Genomic DNA, 20,042 nt, shown 5'->3' on the forward strand with positions numbered 1-20,042 from the left:
TATATTTTTAGTCATTTCACACTCTAAATATAAATTTTATACAAATATATTTTTTTTATAAAAGTATTAATGATTGATGTTGGGTTCTTTTAAAAAACTTAGGCCGAGTTTGAGTAAATAGTTTAATTAAACTCCTTTTAAAAAAATAGTTTAAACAATAAATACTCATTAAAAATAACTTATAAATAAGTTATTTTGTATTCGGTTTTTTAACTCAAAGTATTTATTTTAAGAGAAGAGTGATAAAAAAAACTTTTTATTATAAAAAAAGTCTTTTTTTAATTTTTCTATAAACACTAAAATAACTTTTTAGAAAATTGCAATTTAATTTTAAAAATTATACCAAAGACATTAATACTATACATTTTCATAAGTTAAAAAAAAAGACAAGTTATCAACCTCGAAACAGCCCTTACTATGATCACTTATCTTCTTCAATTTTAGCAGATATTTATTGCAAGTCACATTGCGTGTCAATTTAACATTTTTAACAAAAATTATATGGATATCACGTATAGTGTAAGCCATACATTTGTGGAAGTTTAGAAAAGCTACCCATTATATAAATCGAGCAATGTTTTTAACAAATTAATGGAAAAAAGACTAAGTAATTGAATAGTATATATAAGTTTTAAAATAACATACCAAAAAGTTTAAAAATAAATGAGACGTAACTGCTTGAAATTGTAATCTCCATTTTACCAAACCATAATGTTTTGTTTAAATTTCCGCATCTAATCTAATATGCAAATAAATGTAAACTTTAATCTCGTGCACCAAACCAAAGAAAGGTTTGGCGTCAATTATTAAATGAAAATAACATGTTGCTATCAGGACAAGGTTCTGATTACTTATACGAGTCAAATATGTAACACGTTAGCAACCTTGGAACGTAAGCACTTCAGAACTACGTTACCTTCAAGGCTTCAAATCGTTAGGTACGTAGGTTGCATTATCTACATCTCGAAATAGAAACATTACAACTACGACTACAGAAAATATAAGCAGCACCCTGAAACAGCTACTGCAAGATACCATGCTGGCATAGGCATAAATGCCTGAAATTGGCGTTCTGTTCTCTCTGCCAATTTCCCATAATTCCTTATGGTATGATGAAGCTTCCTATGAGTAATCACCAAGTTGACATGCAATGGATTGAATAACATAAGGCTGCTTCTACCATTATGTTCTGGTGAATGTGTCATTGTTGCTCATGATTATACGCTATACAACACATACATATTCTAACCAGGCCAAAAAAATATATGTTGCACACAACTCATTTCACAGTAGACTCGCAGCAGAGTTTCAGACACTAGCAGAGACTTCATCTGCTGCGGATTTGTCTTTTTTCTTTGGTGGATCTTGGGTTTTCTGTAGAGCGGCTTTATTTGGAACCAAAATTATGAAAATGTTCCTATCACGGAAGTTTTTGGCCTCCTCTGCCCCAAGCTGCACATCAACCAGAGATGTGGTTTTGATATAAGATTCAAGTTGAAACAAATATCATGTCTCCATTCAAAGAAATCATCTTTCAAAGAATCTGAAATGAATTCACGAAAATCCAATCTCCAACAAAGATATACTAGGCTTCTAGCATACATTCACACATCAATTGTACGATATAGTGAATCAGCGTCATTACCTCCCCAACATCATTTTGGAAACGTCTAATAAGCTCAATAGCAATATTTCTGAATTCGTTTTCACGACCTTTAAGATTCACGATGACCTTTACCTGAATGAAGTGATCCAAAAGATATGAATAATTTGAATATAATATACTTTCTCTTCTACGTATAATAATAAGGCATGGATAAATACTTCATATATAATATACCTTGTCACCATCTTTCAAGAATTTTCGGGCAGCTTTCAAACGCACAGAATAATCGTGTTCATCAATGTTGTATCTATTAAAAATAAAAGACAAAGCTAAGAAAGAAATTAGGAAAAAGGCACAATACCTCATGTAACTAAAAACTAACCCAGCAAATGAAAACCAATCTCTACCACTGGTCTAATTGAGTTTATGTTATCATTAGGATTCAAAAATTAAAACATAGCTTAACCTTTATGATCTAAAATGATATGCCAATCATTTAGGAGTATCTATTTTTAAGGATTAAGATGCACCATATTGTACATATCTTTGGGCATCACAATTATACAAACTCCTCTTCGTGTATCTCATCAAATCAATACAAGTCCAAAAGCATGAAATCATATTGGACAATGAATCAAATAAATCACATGCCGGATCTAATCATGAAAGAGTATAATATAATTTGGAAATCTGAGAAACAAAATCCAGAACATTCTATTGCCAAATATTCCCTTTGAGATAATAAAAGTAAAGAAGGATTATCTAGGCTCCTAGCCTAGGAAATTACCCCATTTTGAGCTCCTTCAAATCCATCCGACTGGCTACATTTAAAAGATCATTTTGTCAGTAATAAATTATTTGCTCCGAGTTCTTACAAAATTCGACGAAAACATCATAGTCCAGCTACTACAATGCTTACCAGCACTTTTCTTCTGCTGATCTCTTTTCTTCTTTTGTTGTTCATATCTATATTTACTGTAAAACAAGGGAGAAACTATTCAAATCACAATCTTCAAGGTCCAACTATCCTCAAAGCATAATATAATTCAAGTAGGTAGGTGGAAAAGTAACTTAAGTCCCCTTCCCCACCCCCCTTCCTCTCCCCTTCTCTTCTCTCTCAACAGTCAAAAACACTTCCATGAAACAACTACATATATGTGCCAATTCTCCATTACTGATAGCTCAATCTCATTGTGACTTGTGATGATATCCCCCCGCAAAACAAAAATAAAAGGAAAAAAAATAACAACAAAAAATAAATGAATAGATGAAGAGTGAGTCTTAATGAAAAAGTGACCTTTTATAATCGAATGTTCTGACAGTACCAGACAGAAGCACATATCACATTTATACATAAGTTCAATGCGAATTGTATACCTAGCTCCCCCACTACTCCCAAGTCGCCCTTGCCTCAAGAGAAACCAAATTTGTTTATTTGTCTATAAAATGCAGACCCAACTAATGATTATCTGATCTTACGCATAGAAACATGTCATTGACTGCTAAATTTATCAACAGATGTCCGAACATTTAAAATTGACACAGATATGGTCACGTCTTTGAATGACTTCATACATAATAGCCACTAATATTTTGATATGAAAAAAAAAATCAAAATAAAGAGCACAGCCTTTCTAAGAACATACGGAGATCATACCTATAATCCATTATGCGAACAACAGGAGGATCTGCATCTGGGGACACTATTACCTGCATAAAATAAGTTTCACTCACGTCAGAAGTATAACATTTTAACCAACCCCCATTAAAAAATTAAATGGTCCACTGAATCAAATCAAATATTATAAACCAAATTCAAATAGTTCAAACACCTCACTATCACTTCCAGGCTTCCAGCTGCAAACTTGTCTAAGTGAAACATCTTAAATCATTTATCACATTCAAATTAAGACATTGCAAAGAAAAAAAGTAAATGGACCGAAACAATAGCTATCGAACAAGTCAAGGCAATACAACATTTGCATATACATCTATGCGTTTGTTTTGAGGTATTGGGACAAAGATTAGAGGACTGAGACTCAATATCATGTTCATTGGCTCAGAGACCGGTACTAAAATTTCTGTATCTGTCTCCAAAATTTTAATAGTTCAGTCCCTCCAAAATGTAGAGACATAGGGGACTGAAATTTTTAGAGACGGAGACTGAAACTTTAATAACATTTTATACATAAAATATTCTCATTTCAATTAATTAATTTCAATTTTACCCTTTGTACAAATTAAATTAAAATTTCATTATTGTTTCAATTTCTATCTCCCACTTTATACCAAACAGAATACTGATTGAGATTTATTTCAGTCTCTGTCTCTCCGTCTCAATCTTTAAAAAGTTTCTGTCCCTCTACCAAATGCTACCTTAGTTGACATTAAATTCCATTGATAGGACAAAGTGCATTCAAGTATTTCAGTTAAGAAAAATCAACAGCAAACTTTTTCACGCAACCAATCCCTAAACAAATAAATAACGAATAAAGGGAAAGGCTTCACACCAAGTCAAGTTCAGCATCTTCAGCCATTTGAAGGGCCTGACTGGTAGACACTACTCCTACCTACAAAAACAAAAACTTCTTCAAATGCCAGATTAATCACTACTCAAGCGTCGCTTTCTTCTCAAAGCACTGTACAAGCCAAAGTAGCCAATTAATTACTACAGAGACAATTTGAGTAAACGGAATTCAAATCCTAAATGCAACGAGAGAACTAACCATATTCTGGCTCTGGTCAATAAGCCTCACGGAATTCGAACTATTTCCAAAAAAAAAAAAAAAGAAGCCGAAGCAGTTATTGAGCGCGAAATTGCAGAGGCAATTGTGTATGAGAGTGAGAGAACAAAAATATAGTAGGAAAGAGTGAGGACGGAAACCTAAGAGAGGACATATCGAGAGCTTGGTCGTCGTCGGAATCGTTCCGGCGCTTCCTGAAATTGTTGTAGTCGGAAGAGCGGGGACCGCCGTAGCGAGCGGCAACGTAGGGGGAGGATGTGAAGGAGGCAGATATAGGAGAATCGAATTTGAGGGAGTTGGGATTGGAGATAGGAAGACCGAAGAGCTTGGAATCAGAAAAAGAGAGAAGAGGAGAGGGTCGAGTATGGAGGTGGTGGAAGGGGAAGGCGGTGCTGGTGGTTATACCAGCCATGGTGGTGCTCCTCTTCGTTCACTGCTCCACACTGATGAAGATTTTGAGACAAAGGTCAAGTGTGAATTCAGCTGACACAAAACTTCAAGTTTGGCGCATCATTTCGTTTGGGGTCCTCTCTCACTCACTCTACTCTCTCTCTCTCTCTCTCTTATCCACAATTTTTGCTCCAATATCATTCTCTTAAACTGGGCTTCGTAAATCCCCTTACTTTGGGCTCATAATTGCTTCATGGGCTGAACCTATTCCCTCCGCCCTATATCACTTCTGGGTATACTTTTCAGCATGTATTCGTTCCAAAAATATAACTTGATGCTTCTAATTATATAATACTACATTAGTAAAAATAATTATTTTTTATATTGATCGCATGAATAATTATCTAAAAGAACGAATTTAATTAGATAAAATACTTTACATATCAAAATTAAATTCTTGATCGTATAATTAATTATAAAAAAATTATAAGAAGACAACACTACAACATAAATAACGGATTAAAAAATGTTAAATTAATTTTGAAAATTATATTTTTAATTGATTAGGAGTAATCAGATTTTTTAATTTGAATAATTATTAGGATTAGACAACCTAATTTTTTCTAAACACACATTCACACTATGTTCCGTTCTCTTTTATTGTACTATTGCATCTCGTTCCCGCCTCCATAGGTCGTTGCTGCCACTGGAAAGAACTCTTATGCGATATGCGCGTTGAAAAAAACATCTAGTATAGTAAAAAATGAAACACCCCAATTATATAGATAAAAAATTTTATATTCGATATAAAAAAAACATCCAATGTACATAAAAAGAATCATATAATATCTTATATGCATGAAAAGAAACATGCTCTGTAATATAAAATTCTAACTATATACTAACTTACTATATACTAATAGAGTGAACGAAGGCTAACTGTGGAGACTTGGCCAGAGATGCAGCGTCAGACAATGGCGGAACGAAGATTCTGGTGCAGCGAGGTAGAGGAAAAGGCGAGCACCTTGCAGGCTTCAAAAGCGAATGAGCATTTTTATGGTTATTGTCTTGTTGAGTCTGAGAGTATTATTCACATTATTCATATCTCCATTTGAAGAACTTTTTATTATATTATTTAGAAAAGTATAGGAAACCAAGTGTATAACCAACCAAGAATTGAACAACTCAATTAATTATAATTATTAATAATTAATTTTAAATTTTTTAAATTCAAAATTTAAATAATTAAAAACTGATTAAGTAAACCCTAATTAAAAATTATAAAAATCCTCTCCATCTCTTCCATATTAACCTGCGCACTCCAACAACAACACACCGAGATTCTCTCACTCACCGTCAAGCCCTCTCCACCCCTGCCTTGACGCAAGACGACCTCAAGAAGTTTGCCGCCAGCAAAGCTGTCGAGTACGTCAAGTCGGCATGGTCCTCGCCCTCGGCACCGGCTCCACCACCACTTCGTCGTTGCCAAGCCCGGTCATCTCTTCTCCGCCGGTCAACTTTCCAACATCATTGGTGTCCCTACCTTCAAGCGCACTAAGGAACAGGCACGTTCTCTCGGAATCCCGCTCTCTGTCCTCGACGACAATTCCCGCCTCGATCTCGTCATCGACGGCGCGCGATGAGGTGGACCCGACCTCAACCTTGTAAAAGGCCGTGGTGGCACTTTTCCTTGCTGGAGGCCACTTTCGACAAGTTCATTGTGGTGGTTGATGAAACAAAACTCGTGTCAAGACTCGTAAGAGTGACCTTGCGATGCCGATGGAGGTGGTGCAGTTTTGCGAAAAGTACAGGAGTTGTTCAAAGAAGAAGGAATGGTGGAGCATGGGCTATTTTTGAACAATTGCAAAAATATATAAAAAAAAACATCTATTTAACATAAAAAAAATCCTAATACTTAACAAAAGAAATGTCCAGCTATAGAATTTAAGAAAAAAACATATAATTCTTAAAAAAATAAAAATATCTACATCTGTAATACAAAAATTCGAAAAATACATTAAAAAATATCTATTTAATATGAAAAAGAGGCAAGGGATTCCTTACTTCTACTTTTGTATACGAGTATCATTAACCATAGTAAAAATATTTACAAATAGAACCCCATTTTTTTGTTTTTGAAAGAACTAAAAATAAGACATTTACCCCTTCATTTTTTTAGTTTTTCAAAATTTTTTCTTCTTTTTTAACCATTCTTTCGAAGAAGAGAGTCTCTGCTAGGGATCCTTCTACATTCAGCATCATCACAATTGGCTATGGCAGAAATCTTTTCTTTGATGTCCTCATGTCAGCTACTACCCTCGCGCCGCACTACATTTTCAGTTCGATCTGTGTTCTTGTTCTTCGCTATCGCGTTAATCTGCTAGGTTTCTCGCGTGAAAATACTGTACGGATAGAGTTCCTCCCCGCCATTGAATCCAATGCGCTGCAGTTTTGCGTTATCTTCTGACACTGTAAGCTCGAAAAAAGATTGAGAATTTATGTGATTTTTGGTGTTATAAGTTCTGCTTCAAACGAAATCTAGCTCCTTTCGATGTTGAATTTCAGTATTCCTAATTGTTGTTCTTTTTAACTGTGACTGTGAATGAACTATATACTTTGCATTATTCACTATCACTCTGTAGATTCTGATTCTGAGACAATTTTTGACTTTGTACACTATATCTTAGATTCTTAATTGACTTGGGTGTGCTATATGTTAATCTTTCTCTAATTAATGTGCAGTGCAATGGTTATGTGGTGCGATTGTGTGCAAAGAACAAATGATTATACTTTTTAAATGGAGAATACAATTGATGTGAATCTTTATGTCAATAATTAGAATTGTTCATCCATTTAGAGGCTTTAATCTGTGGTGGTTTGAGTTGTGGAGGTCCTACTCTTTTCATGCTGTATTTTCTGAATGCTACTTGAAAATATTTTGCAGAATGCAGAATGGAGAAGAAAGTGAGAAAAAGGTACTACAGGACTAAGCATATATTCTGAGTTATTTGCTCATGCTCATGTCTTTTCAAGGTGATTACTGTGGTCAGAAAATTCTATTTTTGTTAGTGATTTTTTTAGTCTAGAGACTTAAGAGAAATTTGCTGCCATGAGCAAATGAATTCCTTGGTTGTACTAACATTCATATGATCGGTCCTCTTAAACTCTTTGGTGGCTATTACGAATGCTGTTTAGTTTCAGAATTTGCACTTAATTAGAGTGTGTTTGAAAATTTTAATGAGATGGAATTGAATTGAATTCTAGAAAGAATTGATTTGCAATTCAATTCTCACCCCACTTCTTAAATTTGGAATAAAAAAATTAAATAGAATAAAAATGGTTAAAATATATGTAATATTATTATGTTACCCTCGTATTGAGAGAAGGGAGAAAAAAAAAAAGAAAAATAAAAATATTAGTAGAAGAAACATTTATACATGAAGATGTCTGGTAAAAAAGTGGTGTTTGATCCTGCATAGACTTTGTGAAAATATACCAATTTTGTAACAATTATTCATTTTTATACAACTTTTATATTGTGTTAATGACCCACAAGAATAAAAAATTAAAATTTGAGACTATTAAACATTCAAAACCTAAAAGTGACTCCAACCCTCAATAGCTCATCTCTCTCATGTACTCACTAACAATGACGGACATGCAATCTTTACACCAAAACTAAAATTTGTGAACCATCCAAATTGTTGCAGAGAGTTCTGACTTGTCATTCACGAGCTATATGGATCTAAAGAAAGTGGCCATGAAAGATGAATTGGTCACCACATACATGGACATGGGGCATGGGTTATTGTGATAATAGTATGCCCAAATCTAATTTATCATGATTGGTTTTCGTGCAAGTGGGAGATTGTTGGAGATAAGTAGTATGACCACAATTCAATCAATCACGTGTCAAATAATTTGTTATTATTATTATTATATTAAAATGTTAATATAATAAGATCCTTGATTAAATTTAGAGATTTATCATTGTGATAGTGATCATAATATTGAGAGATAAATCTTTTATAATTTAATCTAAATTGTTCTTGGTCATAGGATTATTAAAAAGGACATTAATAATCCAAAAAGATCAATATATATATAATGGTCTTCATTGGATGAAGATTAATAGATCTCATTTATTAAATTATATATATAGATGGTGCATATAGGGATATGATCATTGAACTGGCTCACTCTGAGAATTCCTAATGGTTATAATTACTACATATTTGTCAATAGGATATTCTCAAGATGAACATAGTAATAGAGTTTCCTTTGACTTGCGATTATCATAGTAATTAACAACGTATTTATTATACTTTGATTCCGGACACCTAATATCTTAGGGTGCTAGTTGAATGGATATTAGGTATGATTTAAATACTTGTAGAATTAATGATTAGTCAATAAGGAATCCGTCAACTTTTGGTAAAGAGTTTGAGCTCTATGATTATAATGACTGAAATGAATAAAACATTGGCCAAGGGGATTGAATGAATGAAGAAATGAGTTTCTTAAGTCATTCACAGTTCATTATAATAATGGTAACAAGTTAGAGTTTGACAATTAAGCCATACTCTAAGGGTTAACCAATAGCTGGAAAGATGGAAGGAATTATACTTTGTTCTTCTAAGGTTCTTTGTAAAAATATATTACTTCATACTATCGGGTCGTTGAGGAGTATTGCTAGACGCCAACCTTGATTAGTAAATTTAGTACGACTAATTTACTACCCGCTTAGTATTTTGAACCTATGGGGTCACACACTAACGAGTGTTCTAATCTTTGCTATAGAATTATTTAATTATTATTTTGATTTGATTAAATAAATAATTATATTAACTCAAATGGAATATTATTATATTTTTTGCTAGCACCAAGAATATAATAATAGTATGATAATTGAAAATATTAAAAGATTTGAGAATAATTAGTTATTTTATTTCTAAATTTGGATGAGATCCTCAACGACCCGATAGTATGAAGTAATATATTTTTACTAAGAACCTTAGAAGAACAAAGTATAATTCCTTCCATCTTTCCAGCTATTGGTTAACCCTTAGAGTATGGTTTAATTGTCAAACTCTAACTTGTTACCATTATTATAATGAACTGTGAATGACTTAAGAAACTCATTTCTTCATTCATTCAATCCCCTTGGCCAAGGTTTTATTCATCTCAGTCATTATAATCATAGAGCTCAAACTCTTTACCAAGAGTTGACGGATTCCTTATTAACTAATCATTAATTCTACAAGTATTTAAATCATACCCAATATCCATTCAACTAGCACCCTAAGGTATTAGGTGTCCGAAATCAAAGTATAATAAATACGTTGTTAATTACTATGATAGTCGCAGGTCAAAGAAAACTCTATTACTATGTTCATCTTGAGAATATCTTATTGACAAATATGCGGTAATTATAACCATTAGGAATTCTCAGAATGAGCCAATTCAATGGTCATATCCTTATATGCACCATCTATATATATAATTTAATAAATGAGATCTATTAATCTTCATCCAATGAAGATTATTATATATATATATATTGATCTTTCCGGATTATTAATGTCCTTTTTAATAATCCTATGACCAAGAACAATTTAGATTAAATTATAAAAGATTTATCTCTCAATATTATGATCACTATCACAATGATAAATCTCTAAATTTAATCAAGGATCTTATTATATTAACATTTTAATATAATAATAATAATAACAACAAATTATTTGACACGTGATTGATTGGATTGTGGTCATACTACTTATTTCCAACAATCTCTCACTTGCACGAGGGCCAATCATGATAGATTGGATCTTGGGCATACTATTATCACAATAATCTCCCACTTGCACTAGAGCCAATCAATCATGTATATAATTTTTTAATGCACATTTGTGTTTATCAAAACTCTTTTGACCTTAAACACCTTAGCTTTTGAGCATATTTGCTTGACCTTTTGTAAAATACACTTAGTGCATAATAAATATCACGTTTTCTTAAAACATGAAATCTCCCACTACAATAGTGCATAATTTTATTTTAAGGACAATCCTTATTAAACATGATTATAAAAAGTCTAAGTAATCATTAGATCTATCTTTATAGAATTGTATAATTATACAAATAGGCTACTTTTTTCAAAAAATTATTTTGACGATCAAACATTTTATACTTTTAGGAGAAAGTATATCCTCTGCTTTGTTCACCATATCTTCCTTTAGGGGGAATTTCTTTTCTAAAAAGAATTTAACCTCTTATCACAGACACTTTGTCATAAGAGGAGTGATAAAAATAATCTCATTATTTCTTTAGGGTAACCAATAAATCTCATTTATCGGACCTAATATCAATTCTATTGTTGTGCAATCTCTTAACACATAAAAGATATTTTCAAACTCTAATGTTCTTGAGTTTCAATTTATGCCTTTTTCATATTTCATATGGATAAAAAATTGATTTAGTGAGAAATTTGTTAATTTAGTAACATTTCTAAAACGTAGTCCAAATATTTAACAAACAGTGATTCTCAGCTAAATCAAATTCCATATTTCTTTAAACATGATGGAGTACATAGAATACTAATATTTGTGCGTTTAGAAAATCTCATTTTCTATTCAATAGAATATCAATTAGATGTTAGAGATTTTACTTTAAGCTCTTACAATAAAAATACTCAATATCTTTATTATTGGTCAAACTAACCCTTAAGAGCAAGTTTGATACGCATTCTCGATACTCATATTGAGCTTTTTCAAAAAGACTACAAACCTTAATCATATTAGGGCCAATTATAAATTGTTTGTGACAAAATAAATTTCTAAAATTGCTTGTAAGAACAATTCTCGCTAAAGCCACTTGGCTAATGACATCCAACTTCTAAAGTTGTTTAATTCAAAATATATTGTCCAATACTTCCACTAGTTTAAATAAAATTTTTGATAGTCATACTATCTTATTTGGGACACCATACATCTTCTCAAGATGTTCAATAATAAATAGTGGGTATATGCCTTTAAAATTAGAACTCTTGATTGTCAAAACAACCTATATTATAGTAAAATAATATTTTAGATACTTCACAAGTACTAACTATTCCGTCACCAATTTTATTGGACAATATTATTTCAATAGGATTATCATGTCCATGAAACCCTTTTATACATAAGAACAATTCTCAATGTATAGCCACTTTATTACTTTCAAGTATGCCATACGAAAGATGGACATATTTAAAAATTTAAAATATGAAAGTAAATCAAGAAATCTATATTTCTAGCAAAATTATTTAGAATCGTGAATGAGTACCTTGGTTGTCAAATTTTTACTCATACCTATTCCAAATAAATATGATTAAATTGTATCATATACAATTATAATCCTAAATAATTATCTGATTGTCAGACAATTATTTAATTGAATTATATTTTATACCCCTAGGTTGTCTAGGTTCAAATATAAAATTAATTCTCCTTATACATCATCATATGCATAAATAAATTCTATCTTTGAGTACAAGTTTCTTGGTTGTCAAGTTGCTCCTTGTAAACAAGAGATAAATTTATTTGTTTGACAATCTCCTAACTTTTAGGATTTATCTCTATTGTTAGAGAATTTTTCATCAGTACTCATAGATTAAATTTTATACTCCCAAATTGTTTAAAAAAAATATAAAATTAAATCCCTAATACATCAAATGTATATACTGATTGTTATCTTGAAAATAAAACTCCTAGTTTTCAGGTCACTCTTTATAACAAAAACATTAGAAAAACTAATTTCTAAAATTATAGTGTTCAAAACATATCAATCAAATCAAAATTTGATTTTTCATATACTAACGTTTAGCCTTAAAAAATTATCAAATCAAATTTGACCTTTATATATACACTTACATATATAAGAAATAAACAAAAGATATTTTGCATCTTATTCCTTTTATTGTGATCAAAATCACAACAAAATTTAATATATAAATAAAATCAAACAAAATATTTTATTATAAATATAACTTTTATATTAAAAGAATAATAATTTAATCGCAATTAAATAATTAAAATAAATTAACTATTAATTTATTAGAAAATCATCTCAATGGAAATAAATACATCACATGCTTAAAAATAATTTGAATTAATCCTATTAAGTCACAAAGTTTAAGAAAATAAGAATAAAAATTTAAACACAAAAAGCCAAAACTCTGATACCACTGAAGAATTATCATGTGTTGATACTACTTATTTCCAACATGGGTCTGCTCTTGAAAAAAGGGCAGAAGGTGAAGATGGAGATGGCGAGCCTATGAGAAATAAACAAATTAAAATGTGATGAGCGAATCTTAAAAATAACAAATCAAACTTTGAATCATAAAGCTAAAAAATAAACAAATTTTGTGATTGTCACGATTTTTTGGGTTAGTGGAGTAGTAGCATTTTTATAAGAAAAAAAAATGTCACCCTCAGTCGACTGCTCATCGCAGATGTTTTTGGCAGGCCGTGCTACGTCACTCAAGTGTGCGAGTTGAAAAATGGAGTGATGGCAAGCTTGGAGATGTCGTTGACAAAGATGAGATCTAAATTGAGATAGACAATGAAGTATAAGCAGGATGGGAGAAGGTTGGCAAAGTAGTTGTAAGACCTCTAAATTTTTAAAAGTTATTAATTAATTATTTACGATACATTATATTTATTTAAGACTGTATTTGGAGATTTTTTTATATAGAAGTTGAATAAACTCTTATTTTTTTTTATTTAGAGTTCTTATAATTGAAAAATAGTGAATATTTTATATGCCTTAATTTTAAATATTTATATTTTTAACCTTATCTATAAATGAAGGAGAATTAGTTTATTTGTCTCCAATTTTTATTTAATTAGCATTTAATCGAAACTAATTTATAAATTTATAATTGAAAGGTATTTTAAAGATAGATATTTTATATTTAATTTAATATAATATCTCTTAATTTTATTAAAATTTAACAAAACCCTAATTTGACCAAAAATCCCTAATTTTATATTTGTCCTAAATTAAACCATAAATTTCCAAAATATCACCCTAACCCCAATTTTCCTAACCCTAGCCGCCTTACCTCCTTCAGCCACCAAAGTCCCTTCTCTTCTCCCAAACACAGCAACAATTCATGGAAAAAAAAAAAGAAAAAGAGAGGAAAGGGATAACAAAGAGAAAGAGAGAACCGAGGGAGGAGGAGAGGAAGGCTGCACCGGAGCCACGGGTCTCGCCACCGCCGCCTCATGGTTGTTGTGCTCGCCAGCTACCACTGCGCGCCATCCCTAAGCCGCAGCGCCGTGGACCAGCCCCGTCGCCTTCGCCGTTCGCGTCCCATCGCCGCCGATGGAGGGAAACCGCCGCCGAACCTCCGCCGGGAGACAGACCCACGAAGAGAGAAAGAGAGGGAGCTCGCGTTACCTTCTCTCGCGTCAGATCTGTCGTTCGTCGTCACCGATTTCGGGTCACCATCGCCGAGCTGCATGTCGTCGTCGTTAAGGGAGTCGCCGCCGTCGCGTTCTACTTTCCTATGTGCCTCCATCAGCGTTGATCTGTCACTGTTATTGTTGAGTTGGTGTCACCGCCGTTATTCGCCGTTCTGAGCTACGCCGCCGCGACTGTGGTCGCCAGAAACGGTGCTGTGGCCGTCAGGACTGCTCGGAGATCGCCATTGTCACCAGAAACCACCGCCGAGATCTAGGTTTGCTTGGTTATATAATCACCGTTGCTGCTGGACCGACAGAGCCACTCCTGAGCTGCCACAGCCATTATCGGAGTTCTTAGTCGCCGCCACTGCCGTTGGTAAATAGTCTTCCTGCTCTCGGTCCCCATTCTTTCAATTTTATAAGGATATTGTTATCACTGCGATGTTATTGCAGCCGCCACTGAGGTTTTCCGCCATCACCGGAGCCACTGTGGGGACAGTTCGGGGTTGCTACTGTTCCGTTCTGCTATTGCGGAAGTTTGAGCGGAAGTGAGCAGACTTGCGATTGAAGCTGCAGTTGGTTTCGGGCGAATAGGAATGGTTCTTGTGACGCCTTTAGTTTATGGGTTCAACTTTCGAGGTAGGGGTTTTTTCTTAAAATCTAATTTATATTACAGAGTTGTGATAAATAGATATTAACGTGAGAGAACATATGCCTGTGATTATAATTGTCTTCTAAATGTGGTTGTTTGCTGGATTGAATGATTGATTGCTTGATTGCTTGAGTAGCTTGTGATTGCTGAAAAGAAATTAGTTTGAAAGGTTATTTAACTGATTATTATGAAAAATGGCTTTTCTTGGTTTTGAAGCTATTTTTGATGATGTAAAGGAATTGGCTTTGGAAATGGTTTAATTTTGAGTTAGTGATTTTATAAATGATTTAGTATTTGAGCTGGTTTGATTTTAAAAAGAGATTTATTACGGGCACTGATTCACTTTGAAAATTATTTGATATTGGAACTAGCCGAATCTGGGAAAATGATCGAGGTTTTGAAAAGGTTTGAGAAATGTTTGGATGGGACCCGAAAAGGGTGGCATAATCCGAGTTTTAGAGGAGATGCTGCCGAAATTTTATAAAATTAGAAGTTTCATTTGACGTAGTTATTTTAAAAGGTTTAATTTTAAGCATTATATGATTTAAGAATACTCCATTTATCAAAGAAAAAGTTATGTTTTGGGATTGAGAATTGTTAGAGAACGAAACAGAAAGAAAAATGATGAGGATTGATTTGAAATATGATTTTTGAATGAATTTGGAAATGGATGTGGATTAACGAATGATGATGATATTAAAAATGGTTTAGATATTGATGAATGATGAATTATTATTTATATGGCTTATGAATTTGAAATATCTGAGATACGAGGTTCCCTGGATTAAGTGCCGTGGCTTGCCACCACGTGTACCAGGTTGAAAACTCGATACTCTGTTGACTCTACGATGTAAGTGTGTGACCGGGCACTATATAAATTCCCGGGAATGTTACCCCCATTGAGTAATGTTGATTATTTGAGAAAAAGCTATGCATAGACTCTTGGGGATGCACGTCGGGGGACAGTCTAAGTACAATTCAGACTTGTCGGGTTGGCTGGATAACCGACAGATGAGCCTCATCAGCCATAGGACAGGCATGCATCATATGCATTTGTATGCTTTGCTTGGGTTTGTACTTGTTTTGGTTTGCCTAATTGTTAAACTGTTCTTAACTGCTACTTGAACTATTTGCTGTAACTGCTACCTACTTGTGCTTTTCTTGTCCGTCTTGCCTGTGTTTGTCCTGGCGTGCTACATTTGAGAATGAACCTTGGTGCTGATTTAATGACTGTGTTGTTTGATTGTATGGTTGGTTTCTGATTGAGATTTGCTTATGAGAAAGGAAAGACTTTGAATTTTCTGAAAATGTTAAACACTGCTTCTTTGAAAATGTTTTGAACGATTAGCTATATGATTTTAGAAGTATTCATAAGACAGTGATAGTCACAGAATCTGAAAACAGTTTTCTTATTGAATATCTTCTTATGACAACTTTGAAACTCCGTGGTGAGACCGTGTGGTTAGGTTCTCACCCCCTACAGCTTTCCTTTTTCAGGAACCAGATGAAGGAGCGTTAGGAAGAGTTATACTGCGTTTGGTTGATATGTTGTTGCATTAATTAGATTATTTTCTTCCCTCGTCATTGTTATTACAAGTTTGTAAGAGGGATAGGAATTGTATGTTTTATATGTATAATATATTATGAGTTATTATGTAAGGAGTCTTGTATATGAATCTATGCTTGTTTGTTTTTTTTTTTCTAAAGATAAAGTGTTTATTTCCGATTTTAAAAGAAATCAGCGGTACAGAATCGAGTCACAGGCTCCTATTTTAGTATTTAGTATGTAAAGTAGTCGTAATATTCCTTGCTATCAGAGTAGCGCAGCCGGAAGCGTGACTTCTAATAGCGAGGGTGTTACAGTAGTTCCGATCGAAATTGAAGCGTCAGTCAAGGACAATGGATTGAAGTGGAGATGAGGCTAGTATGGTGAGAAAGAGTAGAAGAGGAAAGGGTGATATCTAATTAAATTTTTGGGATTTGACTAAAGTTAATTTTATTTTAGAGAGTAAAGTGTGATTTTTTATTCTTAAATAATTTTTTTATATTTATTTTTTATTTCATCTATAAATAGTAAAAAATCACACTATATTTTCTAAAATAAAATTCAAATCTTAAAAAATCTAAATCCAAATTTTTGATATTACAAATTCACCCTTACATTTTTTGTTATTTCAAAAAATATCCTAGAGCTTCAAAGTCCTTTATATACTTTCCTCACGGAAGAAACAAAGCCAGAGGCAACACTATAGGCGCCTCCATCTGTATGGGGAAATTTTTTGCTCAAGCTTCTCGATCCGGGAAGGAACTGCTCGCTACTACTACATACGATGCACTAACCTCTTCCATACATATCAACTTATTTTTTACTTCAAAATTCAATCCACTAAAAAGTTGGTAAAAATTAGCTCCACCCTAGTTGGTTCCTGACAAATTAACAGTTTATTGTTCTGAGAATCTTTTCGTTCTCCAGTTTGCAAGTAACATTGATTATAATTTCATTTACAAATTGTAATTCGAGCCTTAATCCTCGTTTCATGCTTACATGTTAAATCATCAAAGTTCAGCAAAAATCTTCGCTGAGAGTATTTTGAGTTTTTAACGAATTTAATTTTTGTAGCAGAGATCTTGTTTATCTAGCTCCATATCAGAAAAGAAAAGAAAAAAAAAAATATTTTTCATTATTTATCAAACACATCACTGTTACACTACTAGATGCGAAACTTTTAACCGAAAAAAAGGGAAGAAAAAACAACTGAATAACGAGCTTTGAACATAACCGCTATGAGTTCTTAATCATATAACAAAGATAAAGTCAAGATGCTTCTTGTTTAGTCAACTTCTTCAATCTTGGGTCCAGCACCAGAATTATCAGATGAACCACCAGCAGGCATGTCATGAGCACCACCCATTGGAGCATCTTCACCACCACCAGCACCACCCTGATACAACTTAGCAATGATGGGGTTACATATTCCTTCCAACTCCTTCTGCTTGTCCTCAAACTCATCCACCTCCGCCATCTGGTTCCCTTCCAACCACTCAATAGCATCCTCCACCGCCTTCTCAATCTTCCCCTTATCCTCAGCACTCAACTTCCCAGCAATCTTCTCGTCCCTTATCGTGTTCCTCATGTTGTAAGCGTAGTTCTCCAGAGAGTTCTTCGCCTCCACCTTCTTCTTCACTTCCTCATCCTCTGCCCTATACCTCTCTGCATCCTTAACCATCTTCTCTATCTCATCCTTGCTCAACCTTCCTTTATCGTTCGTGATCGTTATCTTGTTCTTCACCCCTGCCGTCTTATCCTCAGCTGAAACATTCAAGATCCCATTCGCATCGATATCAAAACACACGTTGATCTGCGGAACTCCTCTCGGCGCCGGAGGGATTCCGGTCAGCTCGAATTTCCCGAGAAGATTGTTATCCTTTGTTCTCGCTCGTTCTCCTTCGTACACTTGGATTAGAACACCAGGCTGATTATCAGAGTAGGTTGAGAAAATCTGCTCCTTCTTCGTTGGAATAGTCGTGTTCCTCGGAATCAAAACCGTCATGACTCCGCCGGCGGTTTCAAGTCCAAGACTGAGCGGCGTGACATCGAGAAGCAGCAAGTCCTGAACCTTCTCGTCACCTTCACCGCTCAGAATTGCGGCTTGAACCGCAGCACCATAAGCAACAGCTTCATCAGGGTTGATACTCTTGCAAAGCTCTTTACCATTGAAGAAATCTTGAAGAAGCTGCTGAACTTTTGGAATCCTTGTAGATCCTCCAACAAGAACAACTTCATGAACCTGACTCTTATCGATCTTCGCATCACGCAGACACTTCTCCACCGGCTCCATGCACTTCCTGAACAGATCCATGTTCAATTCCTCGAACCTCGCTCTCGTGATCGTTGCATAGAAATCAATCCCTTCGTACAGAGAATCGATTTCAATCGTCGTTTGCGCAGTTGAAGAGAGCGTTCTCTTAGCTCTCTCACACGCAGTTCTCAACCTCCTCAAAGCCCTAGGGTTGCCGCTAATATCCTTCTTGTTCTTTCTTTTGAACTCCGCAACAAAATGATTCACCATTCTGTTATCAAAATCTTCGCCACCAAGATGAGTATCTCCGGCAGTGGCTTTCACTTCGAAGATCCCTTCTTCGATTGTCAAGAGCGAAACATCGAAGGTTCCGCCACCGAGATCGAAGATGAGAACGTTCTGCTCGCCTTTTCTAGAAGCTTTCTTGTCCAAACCGTAAGCGATAGCAGCAGCGGTTGGCTCGTTGATGATCCGCAAAACATTCAATCCCGAAATTGCCCCTGCATCCTTCGTGGCCTGCCTCTGAGAGTCGTTGAAATAAGCAGGGACGGTTATAACCGCGTTCTTGATCGGATGGCCAAGAAACGCCTCCGCAACTTCCCTCATCTTGATCAGAACCATGGAAGATATCTCCTCCGCCGCGAAAGTTTTCTCTTCTCCTTTGTACGTCACGACGATCATTGGCTTGTCACCTGCGCCAGCAATGACCTTAAACGGCCACAGCTTCATGTCGTTTTGTACGGACGCATCGGAGAATCTGCGACCGATTAAGCGCTTTGCGTCGAAGACGGTGTTCTTAGGGTTCATGGCGACTTGATTCTTGGCAGCGTCGCCGATGAGACGCTCGGTGTCTGTGAAGGCAACGTATGAAGGGGTGGTTCTGTTGCCTTGGTCGTTGGGGATGATCTCAACGCGGTCGTTTTGCCACACCCCCACGCAGCTGTAGGTTGTGCCTAGGTCTATGCCTATGGCTTTTCCTTCCTTTGTAGCCATATTAAACTATCAAGTATAAAGTATATACCTCAACTTCAAATTCAAGGGGAAAAAATAGAGCTGTCAGAAACAATGAAGCAAGTTTTTGGTTGCAGACTAGTTTTTATTTTTATTAACAGTAATGAGGGAGAAGGGGGGAGGTGGTTTTTATAGTAGGAGTTTGAGAAAGAAATTCGAGAAAGTACGAGGTTATGAAATGGAAATATCAGAGGTGGCTAGAGGGTTCTCGAGCGTTTGATGGGGTTCCAGAATATTGCAGTCGGTGGAGAGGTGGGTATTTTTTTTTAATGGAGTTCTCGTTGACGTGTAACGAATATTATTATTTTTTATTAATATTTAGCCAATAATAATTTATATATTTTTTTAAATTTATATATATATATACATATAAATTAATTAAATTTATTT

General features: G+C 34.4%; 2 protein-coding genes and 1 pseudogene across 2 annotated transcripts; 1 reads left to right on the top strand and 2 right to left on the bottom strand.

Moving 5' to 3' along the window:
- Positions 1 to 757: 757 nt before the first annotated feature.
- On the bottom strand, positions 758 to 4,904 carry LOC130940671 (translation initiation factor IF3-4, chloroplastic). The gene is made up of 9 exons (XM_057868889.1): positions 4,491 to 4,904; positions 4,333 to 4,372; positions 4,117 to 4,176; positions 3,264 to 3,316; positions 2,526 to 2,581; positions 2,394 to 2,427; positions 1,841 to 1,913; positions 1,646 to 1,738; positions 758 to 1,452 (listed from the first exon to the last, which is right to left on the bottom strand). Exons 1-9 carry the CDS (start codon positions 4,760 to 4,762, stop codon positions 1,309 to 1,311), a joined length of 825 nt encoding a protein of 274 aa, XP_057724872.1. The 5' UTR covers positions 4,763 to 4,904; the 3' UTR covers positions 758 to 1,308.
- An 810-nt stretch (positions 4,905 to 5,714) lies between these two features.
- Positions 5,715 to 6,617, top strand: LOC130932524 (probable ribose-5-phosphate isomerase 3, chloroplastic; annotated as a pseudogene).
- Positions 6,618 to 17,493: 10,876 nt separating this feature from the next.
- LOC130946635 (heat shock 70 kDa protein) lies at positions 17,494 to 19,835 on the bottom strand. Its single transcript, XM_057875446.1, has one exon. The coding sequence runs from the start codon at positions 19,632 to 19,634 to the stop codon at positions 17,673 to 17,675; it is 1,962 nt and encodes a 653-aa protein (XP_057731429.1). The 5' UTR covers positions 19,635 to 19,835; the 3' UTR covers positions 17,494 to 17,672.
- Positions 19,836 to 20,042: the final 207 nt, after the last annotated feature.

Source organism: Arachis stenosperma, chromosome 1, assembly GCF_014773155.1.
Source record: "Arachis stenosperma cultivar V10309 chromosome 1, arast.V10309.gnm1.PFL2, whole genome shotgun sequence".
Lineage (NCBI taxonomy): Eukaryota > Viridiplantae > Streptophyta > Magnoliopsida > Fabales > Fabaceae > Arachis > Arachis stenosperma.